Source organism: Myiozetetes cayanensis, unplaced genomic scaffold, assembly GCF_022539395.1.
Source record: "Myiozetetes cayanensis isolate MyiCay16 unplaced genomic scaffold, myiCay2020 scf7, whole genome shotgun sequence".
In the NCBI taxonomy this organism is placed as follows: domain Eukaryota; kingdom Metazoa; phylum Chordata; class Aves; order Passeriformes; family Tyrannidae; genus Myiozetetes; species Myiozetetes cayanensis.
In genome coordinates this window covers 19,341,532-19,360,264 of record NW_026087964.1, presented here as the reverse complement: position 1 = coordinate 19,360,264, position 18,733 = coordinate 19,341,532, and the positions used below count along the sequence as shown (strand labels likewise).

At 40.5% G+C, this 18,733-nt stretch overlaps 1 protein-coding gene across 1 annotated transcript in view; it reads right to left on the bottom strand.

The window, feature by feature from the left end:
• The window catches only part of NWD2 (NACHT and WD repeat domain containing 2), a 51,571-nt gene extending 33,839 nt beyond the window's left edge, over positions 1–17,732 (bottom strand). The window contains exon 1 of the mRNA XM_050337776.1: positions 17,560–17,732. Coding sequence (XP_050193733.1) covers positions 17,560–17,710 — 151 coding nt within the window. The 5' untranslated portion in view covers positions 17,711–17,732. The remainder of the gene's footprint in view (positions 1–17,559) is intronic.
• Between the last annotated feature and the right edge of the window lie 1,001 nt (positions 17,733–18,733).

The following is an 18,733-nucleotide window of genomic DNA, read 5'->3' as shown; positions in this document are numbered from 1 at the left end:
GCAAATCTGTGAAGCTGGCAGTTCCTAACAACAAAAATGTCACACAGGCAAATTCCACCTTCCAGGCTGCTGCTGCAGATGAACGGATTAACTAAATTACATTCTTCTAGCAGCCAAAATGAGACAGTAGTTGTGAGATGAGCTTTCTACACCTCCTAATGTTAATTCTGATACTCAGAAATACAAATGATAGTCCACAATAAACTGTGGAAATGAAACTACATCTGCAAAAACATAAGACAAAACTTAAAAAAAAACCCAACTCCAAACTTCTTTCCAGTATTTAAATGAAAACAAACCCCAACAGTCTTGTGCAAGACAATGACTTGCTGAACACACATCTTCAGAGTTAACTCTGTTGCCTCCTAAGCCATTCCATAGCCACACTGTCCTGCCCACTTCTACACTTTGAACTGACTGAGAATGTCAGTGCAGCCCTTCTTCTCCCCATACTCCCCAGTATAATGCTGAAGATGAACTGAATTAGTCATATATGCATCTACATCCTTTCTACTGTCTGTTTAAACATGACTGTTTGTGTGCAGTGTGATTTCTGAAGGCTTGTAGCTCAGTCCAATCAATGCCAGTTTCCATCAGGGTATGCTATGGTGCTGCTTCTCAGCATGAACTATTTCCATGCCAAAGTCTGACCTTCAAACCCAAGCTGTTCTGCTATTACTCACTTATTTTAATAGAGAAAGTACATTTTACATTCTTGTGTTAGTAAACAGATGATGTGTATTTACAAAGAGTTTCCAAACATTAATCTCTGGGATAAAATAAGTCATAGAATGTAGCCTTGTTAAAGAAAATTTCAAAATGAATATGCAAATGAACTGAGTTATCATGTAAGCCTGATGGAAATTGCCCATTTTCAAGCACCAGTTACTCTGTCCTTTGACCAAATATTTTATCTTCTTGCTGGTAGTTGTACCAGTCTGAGTTCAGCCACAGTGTTTGGAATGGCTGTTTTCATGTACATGGGCTGCAGTCACACAACTCTTACTCAATCAAGGTTTGATGCAGCTGAACAGGAGGTTGCTCAGCCTCATTCGCCCATCCTGTGTTGTGCAGGAGGTGCCAATGTGGGGATCGTGAGCCCCACTCGATCACTCTCAAAGGAGCAGCACTTTCAAGTTGACAGTCTGTTCACGGAAATGTAACCTGTGAGTAACCTCACCCATGCATGATGCAAGCTGAGGCCCTCAAGCAGAGGAAAATCCTAAGCAGGGAGAGTGTTTGCCCTGCCACTGTTTGACTGACAGAAGAACGCTGCATTACCCAGCTTGCAGGAGCCAGCAGGAAAATTATTGACTGACATAACAAGCTGAGGCAGACAGCTGAACCTGAAAGAACCCAGGCAGAAAAAGAAGAACTAAAAAAAAGCTGCCCTTGCAGCTGTTCAAGGCACTGTAGAAATGAATGTCATATAGGGTCACAGAGCTGCCTACATGTTTCATCTCCAGCTTGTTACCCAAGAAATTTCTGTATCACCCCCTCCAATGTTGGTGTTCTCGTGATTTGCAGCAGTGGGTCAGGACAGACACTTGCTGAGGGTCTTCACTTCTTTCAGCCTAATTCTCTGTTAGCATAGTCTCCTGCAAAAATTCACACCAGTATGTTTATTAACATGAGTCGAGCACGGAGGGTAACAGTGGTGACCTGTCATTTGTGGGGTTCCACAGGGCTCCATCTCAGGCCCTCTTCCATAACTTCATAAACGACTTGGATGCAGGACTGGAAGGGATACTAAGCAAGTTTGCAGATGATGCAAAACTGAGAGGAGCTGCTGACACCCTCGAAGGCAGGGAGGCCCTGCAGAGAGACCTCAACAAATAAGAGGACTGGGCAATCACCAACCATATGAAGTTCAACAAGAGGAAGTGCTGGATTCTGCACCTGGCATGGGGCCATCTGGGATGCTTGTACAGACTGTGGACTAAGATGCTGGAAAGCAGTGCCTTAGAAAGGGACCTGTGGGTCCTGGTTGATGGCAAGTTGAATATGAGTCAGCAGTGCCCTGGCAGACAGGAGGGCCAACCGTGTCTTGGGGGCATCAGGCAAAGCATTGCCAGATGGGCAAGGGAGGGGATTGTCCCTCTCTGCTCTGCACTAGTGCAGCCTCACCTTGAATATTGTATGCAGTTTTGGGCACCACAATATAAGAAAGGTATTCAGTTATTAGAGTGTCCAAAGGAGGGCAATGAAGATGGTGAAGGGCCTTGAGGGGAAGCCTCATGAGGAGCAGATGAAGTCAATTGGTCTGTTCAGTCTGGAGAAGAGGAGACTGAGGGGAGACCTCATTGCAGTCACAACTTCCTTGTGAGGGGAAGAGGAGGGGCAGGTACTGATCTCTTCTATGTAGTGAGCAGTGACAGGACCCAAGGGAATGGCAGAAGTTGTCAGAGGAGGTTTAGGCTGGAGATTAGAAAAAGGTTCTTCACCCAGAGGGTGGTTGAGCACTGAGAACAGGCTCCCCAGGGAAGTGGTCACAGCACCAAGCCTGACAGAGTTCAAGAAGGGTTTGGATGATACTCTCGGGCACATGGTGTGACTCTTGGGGATGGTCCTGTGCAGGGCTAAGGGTTGGACTCTGATGATCCTTGTGGGTCCCTTCCATCTCAGCATATTCTCTCATAATGCTGGAATCTCTTGTGCAATTATGGAAGCCCTGGATGAGCAGAGAAGTTGTGGATATTTTATAACCATTGCCTATTAAGTGCAGTGAGAATTTCTACACTTTAATTATCTAAGGTTAAAAATTACTTGGCAGCAGTACCAAGTAAGAAAGTGGCTGCCAAGCCTCTTAATACTAGTATGTTCTTGATTTATATGACTTTCAACTGAATTATTCCTTTTAAGCTGCCTTTTTTTCCAATAATGCACAAGAGCATTGTGTATTACCTGTGCTACCAAAAATTTTGAATACTAGTAGGTAAAGAATGTCCCTAAATATTATGGAAACCTTGTCTCTGACAATAATACCATAATAATAAGTAATCTGCATTTCTATAGTGCCTTTCATCTGAGAATCTCAGAGCACTTCACAATGAGTTTGAATGATGTACCAGGTAAGAAAGGGAAAAAAGACTTGAGCTCCCTAGTACCTTTGCCTTCCTAGAAAATGAACTCCACAGACACTGTTAGCATTTTTTCCCCTTGGAGTTTCAGTGAGTAGAGAGCATTAGAATAAACATCCAAAGCTTCCCAAGATGAAGTAGGCTGGGAATGGGAACAGGTTGGTCTGGGTCACTTCTCCCAGTGTCCCCTCCTCAAAGAACACTGCTAACTTTCACGTCTCTACTGGCTCTCTAGAAGGCAAATGAGAAACTGGGCAGACTGAAGACTATTCATTAATTAAGCCAAACAACATAACTGACTGTAACCCTCCAAAGAAATTCTGACTAGCAAAACACCACAACATTACTGTGGTGTACACATCTGTGTGTCCCCACTCTGCCTTGTGGGGGGAGCTCTCTCACAAGATGTGCAGAAAGTCTATGTCTCATTTCTTAAAAAAACATAAATACAACAGTGTACTGAGCATTTCAGCCCAGAAGAAAGGTTGCTTACCATGAAAGTCAGATGAAATAATGAAAAAGAATATTAAAATAGTAAACAAGTCTGAAATGTGTCTCTCAACTGGGAAGAAATGACAGCATGTGACTGCAAATTTCTGGTCTAAACCAGAACATTTAACCAACACATTTTCAAAACAAAAGACCTAATTATCTGAGGCAGGATTCAAAATTTAGGGCTTAATTTTAAGCCTAAAACTTCTAGTTGCATCAATTATTTATTCTTTTTAGCCCCAAATCAAACAATATCTGATTTAAAATGAAGCATAATTTTAAAACCTATTTCTCTGAAATGTTCCCTACTGTCAGTTCAGTAAGAGGACAAATTTAAACCAAGGCATATACAATACACACACAAACATATACAATATGTATTTTCTTTTAAAATTGTAATTTTTTTACAATTATAATGTCCAGCTTTCACACCATCATCTTATAAAATGCCCTGCACCTTGACTATTACTATGATTAACCAGTGCCACCTATTGGTTTAACAGTAACACCCAAACAATTAAAAAAAAAGGAGTTGACTAGTAAAATCAGAGGGGTCAAGACCCATGTTAAATACAGAATTTGGGGGAAATATTAGTATTGAAATGATATGACAGAAGGAAAAAGTGGATCCTATATCCAAATATCAAGCTTTGATTTTTCATTAATCACATGACTGTCTTCCCAATTTAAAGCAAATGGTGGTTTCTGAGAGTTCTATTATGTGTGCAGTATGCTTACATGAAAAAAATTTGGAGTCTGATCCAGAAGTTTGTGAAGTTAATGGAAAGATCTATTAATCTCAGCAAATTTTTAAATGAACATATTGATGATGGCACATATTGAAACCCCTACCTTTTGATCCTTACTGATTTCCACAGGGTTTGGGTGAAATCCTTCAATCCATAAACAAATCAATCAGTACATAAACAGTATGGACTCATTAAATCTAGTGGTTATGTTATAGGTGAAGACTGAAGCAGAATTTTATCTCATAACGTGTCCTAATTAAATAACCTTTGGGAACACAAAACCCTTACTGGTAGATGTTCTAAAATATAACGAGAAGAATTAGGTTGACCTAGAATCCTTTTCCAATCCTGCAAATGATCCCTAGACTGCTGCTAGGGTACCCAGGCATCCTTGTGTCCTTTGACTGTGATTTGTGGCAAACACTGCAAATGCAAATGCATCTGCATGCAAATGGCAAGCAACAGCAGGAGCTTTAGTGGCACCATGGGCTGAAGCCAGAATCTCTAAAGGGGGAGAATTTTGCACTCTGCAAACTGCACAAGTGGAAGAATCCAACAAAGTCTAATTCTTTCAGTTAATAAAGCCAGCTAGGAAAAGCTCCTGAAAACATGACAATTTGCAAACAATTGCTGTCACACAATTAAATGATGTGACAGGAGGAACTGAAGACACAGCACATTTAGAAACACCAGATTTAAGTCTGAAAATTATCTCTGCAGAACATCAAAGTTTATTACAACTAAGCACTGGAAAACAACAAGGCCTACAAGGACAAGAATTTGCAACTATGATCAAAATTAATATGAAAGAAAAACTTCTTGTGAAATCTAAAGGAGTATTTCTGAATGAGCTGTGCAAAAATGAATAACAGAAGACAGAAAAAAGGCCAGGACAGTAACAAAGTTATGTGCAAAAATCCTACTAATTCATTAAGAGGTGTCAACTCACACTTCAAAAATTATGGAATTTCCTAGAAAGCAGAAAAAAGGCTGTACAACAATGGAAAATACTTTTAACACTTAAGTTGTGTGTACTGCAGTAGTTTTACTACGTTTTTCCCAACATCACTAGACCAAAGAGAAAACAACCAGGGTATGTTATGAAAGCACTTGAGGTAACGAGGCTGTGGCAGTCAATAAAGCAAAGGGATGCCACAGACATTCGGCCTCCTAACAAGTTGCTGATTCAAGTGCTGGAAGTGAATGAAGCAGTATGTTGTAGGCTTTGAGAAGGCATAAAGCAGAGCCATAAAAAGCCACGAGAAAGCCAGTCTCACTAAAAGCATACATGTATTTCACAATACAGTCCAGTGGAGGCCTATTAAATACACCTCATTCTGAAGAAATTCCAATAAACATTCTTATGTGACTTTGCATCTGGCAGTACTGCAAGACTATGGAAGGGGTTCTGCAAGCACTGCTGACTCCCCAGTAAAGTTGCCCTTCCCTTCTCTAAATGTTCCACTTAAGTTCACAAATCACAGGGTTCTAATCCAGGTGGTATTCCTCCTTAAGCTTAGTGGAATATGGCCATGGTTTGGGTCACTTCAAAACTGCTGGTCAGTTGGGCCAGCTGCAAAAGCATGACTGATAAATGTAGCCTACTCTACGGGTACTTAAATTTTTCAAGTGAAAGATTTGAAGACTTTTATGCCAGAAGATGAAAAAAGTCTTGAACCTGACACTTTTGGGTGTACAGAGACACTCACAGAAGAAGTGAGAGGTGCTGCTTGCTATAGTGCATTAAGTTTGCATCAATACAGTAGGAGTTTTCCTTGCAACAGATTATTTTTTCTTGATGCTAAATGGAGAGTATTATTAAATAACATCACTGCACAGTCAGAATAGCTCTTGGCTGCTGTAGAAACTGTTATCAAAGATGGAGACATTAAATGACAACCCCAGCAAAGAAGAGCAGCTGCAAGAGGGCAGTAAGCCCAGAACAACGAGACTACATGAGGGAGGGATGCCAGAAATTGAACTACATCTTTCCTAAAGAAGAGAATCTCAGCTGATTTCTTTACAGGACTACTTCACATACTGGCAGACAATTTCTACCTAGGTATTACCATCCACTTACAGGCTCTGTGGTACAATAGTTTTTAAAACTGAGAATTCTAGGTGGGGTCTGTGCTAAAACTCACTGAAAGTGGCCAAATAATTCACAAAACTGGGTTGTTTTGATGGTTTATGTAATATCTGAGAGGCAAACAGTGATTGACATATAAAGGAAGATTTATCATATCTCTGTTCTCCCTTACCCTTCCCAATTGTAATGATTCATCTAAGCATTATTTTTAGTGAAGATTATATAATCCAGTTGAAAAGGCCATTTTTAATAAATTCTATAATGTATCTGTTTTTATCAGTCAAATATTTTTCTGGTGTCTTGATGTTACTAGGTAGTGTTTTCTTGCTCCAGGTTCTTCTGCTTGCTAACCACATTTTGTTGATTATATGTAAAGGTAACGGTAATTTGCAGTTTAACAATCTTGGGGAGTTAGAAATTGAAAAAGAACAACACATGTTCTAGTCTCTTGCTTTATTTGAGACGCAGATGTAGTTGAAACAAGTAAGTTTAATTTCTCACAAATATCTTTCACAAGTGGGATACAGAAAATAATATTTAGAGATCTTCCAGAACTGGCATACCAATTTAATCAATTGGTGAATGAACTACAGACTGCCTTCCAGATTAGTGCTTTCAAATTTTTTAGCTATCTTTCCCAACTCTTTCCTCTTATTTTCATGATAATAATATCCAGTGATTTATAATTACCTTTAAAAGAGGATAAAGACCTTTTGTGATGCTATACTCTCAAGGGAAGTGTAGAAGCTGACTGAAAGTGTGGACTTGACTATATTTCCATGTCTTGCATTGCCAGACACTATCAGTCTTTGCAAGTGCCTGCAAAGTTGTTTGTCCCTTGGCCACGTAGATAAAAAGGTCATCTTTTGCCTTCCACACCTATATGCGGTTAAACACAACCAAATCCATAACTGGGATCTAATATATTTTATTTGAAATTACTCTGAATTTACAGAATGACTATGAGGAGCTGACTCTGGCATTAACATTGGAACAATATACCAGCAGTGGGATTGCTTAATAGAATTATACAGCATTATACATGGTTGATTATAGAACATTTTTAATTAAAACAGGTGGAGTGCAAGGAGATCATTTGCATTTTTATCTCTGTTTTCCAAAAAAAAGGGAGGAATAAACGATGAACTGTGTCTTTTCAAAAGTATTTTTAATTCATTGACTGACATTAAATAAATCTTACTGATAAATCACCAGGTGAATAAGAGAAATCCTGTAAATGAGTCTCCTCCTTCCACTCATAAATAACCTACCAAAGAAAAAGATGTAACATGAGCTGTAACCTTAGACATTTCATAAATGCCTCATTTCCAGAAAAGCTTCACCTGAAACCATCAGACCACTGGCAGGACACACATCCATGGTAAAAAAATCTTTATGGGCATTTACTGCATTATATAATCTGCCTTTTGCATGAACACACGGACAGAGTTCCTGACATGGTAAAAGGATGTAGAGGCAGAAACTGGATTTGAGAAATTTATGAATAATTACATACACAGTTCCTGAAAGTTACTGAAACTCATTCTAAGTAAGGAAATTTTCAGGATTTTTTTTAATTTCTGATCCTTTTTATTGACTAATGAGCTTACTGTGTGTCTGCTGTAAGCACTACTACAGGGTTACAGAAGACACACCACAGGACTATGCTGAACAGTCTGCTTTCCTGTGTATTTTCTTGACTGGTTTGGAGATGGGTCATGAAGAGCTAAAAAATCTGTCAGGAATGGCACAGATATGTTTGCTCCTGCTTCAGGCAGGTGGACAGATATGAAGGCCTTAAGAGGTCCCTTACAGCCTCCTCGTCTGTGATTTGCAAAACAATAAAGGACTAATTAAATAGCCGTCTAAGGTCGCTTGGACTTCTGTTATAGCCACACATGCCTGCTCTAAATGGCACATCACATAAATCAACAGCACTCATTCTGCTAACCACAGATTGATTAATTCATTATTGCATGTTGTAAATGGCTTGCATTTCAAAGTAAATCATCATCCAAAATTGTTAGTGTCTTGATGCACCTAATTAGGGACCACATAAACAGAACTGCTTCAATAACTTGCTTCAAGAGCATTGCATAATTCTTCATCACTTTTAAATGTAATACAATGCAGATATAGGTAAATCAAGACTACTATCTAACAATAACGTGATTCTATAAGTTTTCTAGTATTTTCTAGTAATCGCTCCTAAAGAGAAGATTAACACTTACTGCTCACTGCTATGTGAGTGATCAGAAATATTATGGGATGAAAAATGAAGAAGAAAAATAATTTCCTGCCAAATATATTACTTTGTTTTGTCAGAACAGTGCAAGCTATGAATCTAGTCACCAGGACTATTTAACAAAATACTTTCCCGCTGATCTTCTTTTCTAGCATTCGTGGGGCCTTTATTAAACAACAGTATGTACAAAACTTAAAAATATTAAGTCCTTCATTTCAAGAAAACCACTTATTAAGTGGTCATACATGATTAATGTTATGTTTAATTATGACAGTAAGGCAAGATCCTCTAGATGTGTCATGCTGGCATAGTTAGATGTGGAAAATTCTTGATAATAAAATAACCCTTAGATTAGAGTCCTGCATGACACACTGGATTCCTTTAGATTAGACTCCATACGTTAGGCTCCTTAGGTTATTAAACATTGTCTTTTCCTTATTTATTTCTTATTATGACTCTATTTTAATAAGCCCATAGCAACAAGGACATTCAGGTACCTAGACCTTCGCAGTTAACTTCACTATAGACAAAAATGGATCATTACAATGATGATTTTGGACAAAGTTATTCTTTCAGGGAGATCTGCTTTTAGGTACTCTTTCTCCATAGATATTTCCACTTTTAGTTTTTGAGCTCTCTTCTTTGGCTAAATACACATGGTCTTGTTTATAAAGAATTCCCACTGAAGTTCATAGGATCAGGCAATAATCTATCTCAAGATTTGGAAATGTTACAAGTACCAAGAATACTGACTAGTAAAGAAATGAGACAAATCCATGGAAGCAAAGGACCTCACAGATTTATTAAGCACAAAGAGATAACCTTAATAATTTTATTTATTTATTTATTTATTACCTGTTTGATTTATTATTTTTTCATCATACATCTGAAATTACTAGGGTCAAAGAAGGAGTATTGGGCTTCTTTGGTTTAACTCACTAAGTCTGATCTTACTGCATTTGTGCCTCATTTATCTTGTATATAATAGCTGATGTGCCTAACTCTGTAAGTATAGGTAACTCCTCTCATCTTAAAGTATTTAACCCACATGGTTATTCAATGGCTTTCAATCACTTAGAAGCAATCTTAATCTAAGATGTTAACTTAATCTTAAACTTGACACTAAAGCTGTCCAGAAAGGTCTCTCAGTCATTAATTCTCCTTTCTTCTTAATGATTTGTAAAACATTACTAGTTAGAGACTAAATAAGAAGTTTACAAATAACATTGATATGTGTCATATATATGTATTATTAACTATCTATCTCAACACGTGACTCAGGCCGCAGATTTATAAAACACAGGTGAGACTGTGAAGGTACTCAGTTGCTAGAAAGGTGAATGGGCTCTATTAATAAACAATTTTCAAGTGTTTAATCATACCACAGAGGCGTGTACTATACTGAAGACTGCAGCTCTGCCAGTCCAGGATATTCTAAGAGCAGGTTGAACACGATTTTTTGTCAGGCACTGGCAGTTTGAAATCTGACCTGGTTAGCTATTTGATTAGTCCCAGTAATTGATGCGTACAACGGCACGACTCTGGAATAAGTCCAGTGTGGAAATCCTGCCATTTCCAAGTCTTTCCAGTTTCTGCCAGGAAAAGTATTTTCAACAGTCTGATAAATCTAGTCTTGTAAAGGTGACTATTTTCTTTATGTTCAGACTTTGTACAAGAATGACTGTAGCTGCTCAGGCACAAGCATCCTGTCTCCAACAGTGGGCAATAGCAGCTGCTTAAGACCCATTTAGAGGTAGAGCAGGCATTTAATTATGGTGGTAATGAGACCAGAGTTGCATCTGTTCCTTGCCCAGCACAGCTGCATGCATGTGGCACTCTGCACTGACTCAGGCCTTCCTGCTCTTTACTTTGCTACACTGCTTGTTTTCAGCTACCTGTGATTTAGCCCTACTCTCCTTTTGACTAAAGATTTTGTAAGTAAAAAATCCTTTCTCTCTGATAGAAACTCTATATTAACAGGAGTAGTGTCAAACCAGTGGAGTTATTTTAGAGTAGCACTGACACAACCATTATTAAATTGGGTTCTCTAATTCTATCTATTATTATCCTTCTTTAATTTAAATTCCAGTAAGGGGATAAAGCAGTTGCTTTGAACAGCACTGCCTATATTAAAAACTGCCAGATTACTCTGTATTCCATACACATGACTATCTATGATATTATATTTATAGCTACCACCTTCAATATATTAAAACCTTAAATTACTGGTAGCTAAATATTACTAATGTATTATTACTGCAGCCCGAAAGGATATGTCATCACAAAATACTCTCTCAGCAGATGAAAATTCAAAGAAATTTCAACTGTTTCAGATGAAAAGAATTGCCACGCAGGCACTGCCCTCATATTTTGGATTAGAAGTTTAGTAACTTCTTGAACTGAAGTTTTCTTTATGTGATATATATTTTAAAATTCTCCAAATGAAACCTGAAGTCTAATGTAGGATTTTCTCTTGCGTGTTCGCACCTCTGTGGATACATGCCCACGTAGTCATGTATGTAAGTTTCTTAAGAGGAATTATTTTGCCGCATATGCTCAGAGATAAGATGCCAAGTTATGTACCCTTTGTACTACACCGCTCTTAGTGATTACGCAAATCCCACCACCTAATACACGTGGCCTCCTTGAAACAGTGTTGCAAATCCTCTTTAGTTGCTGCACAGCAGACTGTTGCTCAGCTGAGAGAGAGGTCATCCTGCTGCCCTTGATCAGGCAGGAAAGAAGCTCCCCTCTGTTGATGGGGGAAGACACCAGAATGCTGCCTGCACGGTGCTGCTTCTCATTTCAAACATCTCATACCTTGCTGAGGGAACGATTCACAATAAGGACCTGATTCAATACTGCTGCTGTCCATCATCTAATATATTATTTGAGAAACTGGAATCACATGGAATTTGCACACTTGGTTCACTGTCCCGCACTTAGAAACTGTGTCAAGTGTATAGGGGCAAGAAGCTCCTCTTTGTCACTGGAAGAAAGCCAATCCCACCACGAATGAGGCACAATCCAGTATCCCATGTACATCTTGACTGCTAAGTATTTCTAGTTTAAAAAAAAAGGATGCATGCATATACATATGTATGTTTGTATATATACGTACACTACAATATATGGAGCCAGTCTAGTATATGGAAAGACATCTGAAGAAAACCAGTATTTGCCAAATTAGAAAGAAAAAAACCACCAAATTGTAGGTTTGGCTTTGTTTCAATACTATTTCTTCAATTCTAAAAAAAAGCAGTCATAGAAACTAAGCCTGCAGGTGCATACAACCCCGAATGTTTACAGGTTTACTTGTGGATAAAATCTAAACTTCTCCGTGAAGCTTTTGCTTTTACAATAACATTCAGCAAAACCTAGGCTGTTCTTCAGTAATGCTAGAAATATGACCTTGAGCGTTGCCCTTTGAACATAAGAACTCAGTTCTCACAAGAGAACTGAGAACTAACAGCAAGTTTGAATATAGTCTATGAGAGCGTGGCTTGAGTTTCACACATACGTTTATACAATGTTACAGTTTATAATTTTATATAATTTGCGTATATGTGTGCATACATTTGTATAGACACTGTAGACACAAAATTAGAGAAAATTACAATCTTGATATTTTAAATATTAAAAAAAGAATGGTCATGAGATTAAAAAATTTAAGTGCTTTTTTAAAAAGTAAATAGTGTGAATACCTAATCCAAATGTTTGGAGCTTGTAACTCCAGGTGTTGCTTAGTAGGAAGGTGACTGGATTTCAGGTAATTTTGCTTATTTCTAAATATCAAGAAGAAACCACAAACCCAACAAACTACATAGCTTATCTGCTTGACGGAATAAACTTCAATCCAATTCAAGGGATTCCCTAGCCCAAAACAATACTTTCCTCTAACAGGAACAAAGGCTCTCTTCTAAGGATCTCCTTAGAAGAAAAACATCTTGTACTGATTCTGCTTGAGATCTACTTGCCCTGCCTTGCACAAAAAAAGTTAAAACCTACATAAGACTTGGTCATCCAGTCTCAAGGAGAGTCAGATCTTGCTTTCTGCTGAACCACACCAACAACAGATCTGTTCCATAGCACAAGAAAAAGAGAAAACTTCACGCAAGACAGAAGTGCTGAAAATGGCGAGTTTCTTTCCAACTTAACAAACTGTTTGTATCTCTAACTTCTGGGCCTCCTGAAGTAAGATATATTTCAAATTAAAGTCCACACCAAACCTGGGTACTTGAACCATGTTTCTCCCCCAAACTCTGAGATACTTTATCTCTAAAACTACTGAACTTCTTTGACTTTTAGACACTACTGTGCTGTGCGTCACATAAAACCATAAATAGGTACAAAATTAGGTAACCAGAACTAACACTTAGCATAAAAAAAGTCCTGGAGTTATTTGTCTCCACATCTCCGCAACACCTCCTTTGCAATTTCATACACTTGAACATCTGTGGTTTTCTTTAGCTAAGGAATAAATTCCACTCAGATTATATAAAATTGTCTTTATAAAAAGCTCTTCATGTAATGTATCCAAGTAGGGACACCATATGGTATTTTGGGCCTGGTCAGAATGGACCATCATTAACTAAATATTATTCCGACTTTTGAATATTTTCCCACATTACCATTTCCTCAATTACATTTTATTTAAAGGAAAAAAAATTCAGGTAAAATAATATAACAGACCTGGAACATGCTGAGAATGCAAGATTATACCTTTCTTTTATCACATATGACAATAACTTTGTAATTAAAACAATCATAACTCTTCAACTGTTATGAGTTATCCACCATAATATTCTAAACTCTACCCACTGAACTGCAAATTCACATAAGTTTTTTTGTTTCATATGTACATCAACATGGATAAAAATACATGTAATTCCTGAAAAGCAGCCTGCAACAATAGGTCCAAATAAAAAGATTGGACCCATTTCCACAATCATTATTTAATCTTTTTCTAGTCAGCAAAACTAACTGCTGGTGAGAATTTTGCTTTATATATGAGAAAATATGTAAATTGGGCATCAAACATTTGTAGTTTATTAGAGTTCAGTGTTTTTCAAATTAATACAATGTTCTAGATGATGCATGCCAATGGAAATAAACTAAGGTGAAAAACTAAATAATAAATCAAGAAAACACAAAGTCGTTCAATAGCGTAAGACAAGGAAAATTCATTCCTTGGGAATTTATGGGAAAGCTAGTAAAGTTCCAGCTCTACAGGTTAGTTTTATGCTGTGATTTTAAAATGAGGTCAGGTGGTAATATCAGTAGTATCTTCTGTTAGAATAAGATTTTCATTTACATTTCTACAAGTACATAGGACTCCATACTTTAGATTGTTAATTGTGCCAAAACTGGTAGCCGGTTTTATGAGTTTGAAAAATGGGTACTGGAGCCACAGAAACCATGGCGAAATAAAAAGGGCAGTTGAAACAAAGCTTGTTTATGATCTCATCCCAATGTTTATGTTTGTACAACAGAAATGCTTTAATAGGCTAAAAAATGGTTAAAAAATATTAATTGTCAGAATCCAGTAAAAACAATCTGGTGTTGGAACTTAGGAAGTATGTAGAGATGCTGCACAGAGGAGAGTGTGCAGTATGCAGCTGAAATAATACATGGAAAAGGTATCATCCTTACCATGTGAAGTGATAGGTGCAACACTGTTTACACTTTGAGATAAGGCTGGCTAACACCACATATGTTAGGACACACTCAAATGCTATATAAAGGTATTATCATCCTGTCTTTAGTGGAACCACCTGTGTGTGGGATTTGGCCTTATACATATCCCTTGTCAGTGAATTCATTTGTTTCTACTAAATTACTGAGACATCTTCAGAAATAAAACTTAAAGAGCTTAACTAATCACAGCAATAACAAGACTAAGTCAAACTAGCAAAGGTCTAATTTCCCCACTTTCAGAAGAACCAACAGGATTTAAAATTGTCAGTTTTGACTGCATTTTCTGATTCACTGGATTTCACTTTCAAGACAAATTTCTAATTCCAGTTAAGGCACCTGTTTCAACCAGAGCTTGCAACATTGCTTATATCACCACATAACTTCTTCAAATAGTGAACTTTTCAACTCAAATAATTTTCTCTTTGAAGTATTGACAAGAATCTCTAGAATGTACTGAACTTATATAGGGCTGATATCACAGCTCCATGTAATGGGACCATATGGAAGCTTATACTTGTTGTATTTCATATGAACTGTATGTTAATGGCAGGCATCTATACAGGCAGTCTTGAGTAGCGGAGAAACTGTCATTAACTGACTGCTGGTACAATCCACAGTTTTCTACATGGAATAGTAAATCACAAACTTATTACAATCAAGTGAATATGACTTACTTTCCTTATCACTTTGAAGCAATAAAAGTATCTTAAGAAAACCAATAAATTATTTAAAGCAAAATCTTCAATGTCTCCTAGCCAAAATGCATATTACAAATACGGCTGATTGCTTGTATCTACTGAAATGGGAAAACAGGCTTATTTGTATCCAAATAATAAAGCAACTTCAATGTTTCTAAAGATCCAGGCATTTTCATGGTTTGAAGATGGATTAACTGATATGTACAATTTGGGCAAGACAATACTGTTAAACTACTAGGGGAAAGTACAGTTTCATTAATCTACAAAGTTTCCTCTAGAAAACAAGACTGCAAAAGGAAGTGATTTTGCTCCTACTACACAAGTTTTCTTGTGACTGCTAGTAGGATTAATCCCTAAGCTTCTCTGACACCACAGTTCAAGTCTATCTCTGGGAGTCTGAGGACTCACTGTCCTTTTCAGGGATGCTCTGCATCAAGAAAAACAGGTACAAACTGTTTTGTACAGTTTTATGCTGAAAATTAATGAGAGAGGCCTTGGTCATGCAAATATACCTTGTAGTTTGGGGCTTGAATGTTCTAAAAGGTTTACTAAGTAGGAAGAGTTTGCCTCTTGCACTGTGAACTTTTTCAAATGTTTTATCAACAGCATTTCTAAGTACTTTACTAGATGATATCTAACCCCCATTGTAGGTCACTTTTTCTTATTTATCCATACATACTTTTTCAGAGGCACATGCAGTTAATAATACTTCAGCAACAGCGCTATCACTGATAAATAGTAATGGTTGTTTCTCATCATTTCGAGTCCTCAGATGTTCATAAACAAAATCTGTAACTGCTCTGAAATTTCGGTCCCATACTATATCTTTTAAAAGCAGGAGCAATATCACAGATAAAATACTGGATATGAGGAGTGGTAATCATTCTGACATGCGAGACTCCAAGGAAGCCAACGTAAATCATTCTAAACTGACCACATTGTTTTCTGTCTCTCAGTGTTGTTTTTTTAAAAGATGATACTTTCAAATAACAATGCAGGGGTAAAATCCTGAAAACGTCTTTAAATCCAAACTTTTAGAATGGGTTTGACTTAGTGGATTTTCTAATTTAACGCATATCTAGCTAACATACCAAGCTATCCTAAATGCCGTTCATGTCAACTCCAGAGGCATCAGTAGCTTCATAGTTAAGGCAATGCTGGCAGAAATCCATTTCTAATGAGTAACATATCTTCTAAAAATCCACAATAGTTTTCTTTCAGAGCCAAATAAATTTTTTTTCCAATTATCACTATTGATATATATTTCTTTGCTTAGACTGCAACAATAAACTGCAAACATCTTCACGCCCCCCTTAAGAATATCATCTTTTTAAACAGACAGCAATGTTGGATACCAGAACTGAGATTCTCCTTTTGTCAAAAGCAAGAAGTGCTGGAGGTGTGGGAATTCTTCAGAGCAGCACTATGCCCATTTTTTTTTGCTTGTGAGCCCTTTTTCTCATAGTCCTGTAAGTACTGATGCCAAGACAATTTTCACTTCAAAATTCAAACTGTTTTGTTATTTCAGGCATGATTTTCAGATCTCTGATGTTTGCATAAAAGGTGACAATATTGTTGAATTAGAAGCGTTGGGGGGGAAGGTGGTGGGTGGTGGTGTGAAAGATAATTGTGAATACAGTGGGCTCATTTTTTTACAGACAAGAAACGTCATAAGTGTGAATGCCTAATTTATTATTTCCATGCTTCGAGTGGGAATATGTTTCAGCAACTCCAATCTTACAAGTGGGAATGACACTTCCTGAATGTATGGAAATTCCTCGAATCAAAGGGTAATTTAAAAAATAGGCTTTAAGTAGCAGGATACCTAATTAATTCAGATGCCAGGTATGCGACCTCGACTTTAAGCAGCTAAAACTGCAGATTTCAGCGAATGCTTCCTTGGAAGCGGAGTATAGCCGGGATCAAAGGATCACATTAGCTATAGCCTCAACCGGCTGAGACCTGCTTTCATTGTGCTATTAAATCAATCGGAAACTATAACTAACCAGACTCCCCAGGAGAGCTCTTCAATACATTCCCCCTGAAAAGCCTCCCTCTTCGCTAGAAGGCAGACCCTTTCCATGTCCCTGGTCCCCCTCTATGTCCTACATCTCCAACAGCGTAAATATGACAGGACATCCCGCGCAACGACGCCTTTCAGGCGTGTTCTTCACGGACATAAAACTTCAGGAGCGAAGTACACTCCGAACCCGAACACCCACACCCCGCACACGGCAGGGAGAGCCGCGCCCCAGCGCGCCCGCCCCACACCGCGCCGCCGCCTCGCCCCGCACCGCGCCCCGCACCGCCCGTCCCCGACCCGTCCCGCCGCCCCACACGGCGCCCTGGCGCCCCTCGGGGCTGGCTGCGGAGAGGGGCCGGAGCCGGGCTCGCCCACGCCGCAGCCCCTGAGCGAGGGTGCCCGGGAGCCGCGGCCGGGCCCGGGGAGCGGCGCGGGCGCTGCGGGCGGCAGGGGGAGCTGCGGGGCGGGCGCGGCGGCCGCGGTTACCTTCGGGGTTGGCGCTGATGAAGACGCGGACGCTCCTGCCGCTCGGCACCAGGTGGGACGGCAGCGCCGAGAGGTTGCCGGAGAACGCCGCCCGCCGCAGCGCCGCGTCCCGCGGGCAGGGCAGCCTGCCGCCCGCCCCGGCCGGCCACATCCCGCCGCGCTGCAGGGCGAGGCGCCGGCTCAGGGCAGCCCCCGCACCGCCGCGGCGGCGCCAGCGGCTCCTGCCACCGGCTGACCGGCAGCGGCCATACGGACCCTCCGCCGGCCCGGGGCCGCCGCCTGCCTGCGCGGCGGCGGCGCGGCTGGGGCTGGGGCTGTGGCCGCCGCCCGGCGACGGAGCGCGGGGGCAGCGGGGACACGGGGTGCCGTCCGCCCCCCGCCCCGCTCCCCTGCGGCCGCCGGCGGCGAGGAGGGCACGGGAAGAAAGTTTGGGGCGGAGCGGTGCCGGGCGCGGCGGCAGCAGCTGCCGGACCCCCAGCGCCGCCCGGCCCCGGAGCAGCGGGAGGCTGAGCGCCGGGAGCGCGGTGTGGCCGGCGAGTCAGTCTCTCCGGTTCACCCTCCGCCCGCGAGGGTTTGAGGTGTCCAAAGCGGAGACGTCTCCTGTGAGGCTGACGGCGCCTTCGCTCCTCCGAGTGTGTCACAGCCCCGGAATCGGATTTTTATAGGAAAACTGCTGCCGGCTTATCCTTTGGGCTCGGAAGAGTTCAGAGCCCTTCTTGTGTTGTGTTCCGTAATCTCCTGCACAGGAGTCCCACCTGCTCAGATACAAAAGAGAGATGCTCTTGCTGCTTTTTTCTTTCTTTTGTTTTTAATCAGTTATTTATTTATCGGAATAAATGAAAAGGTGCGGTTTGAAGAATGAAAGAGGCAGGAAGCAGTGAGCCACGCCGCCGTCGGGATGCGGTCCCTTTGCAGCAGTCAGTGGCGGGGCATCCCGTCGGGCAGCGCCGATGAAATATTCAGGAGGGCGGCAGGGTCGGGCGGTGGCGCGGTGCGGTGCTGTGCGGTGCTACGGCCCCAGCCCCAGCGGGCGGCGGGCCTTCGGCGATCCGCGGAGTTTAGAAACCTCCCCGGGAGGGGCGGGCAGGCAGGGACCTGGCAGCACGGTGGAGAGGAGGGGCTGGAGGGGCAGGGGAGGGGTGGGCACGGGGCCGCAGCCAGCCTGATGGGTCTG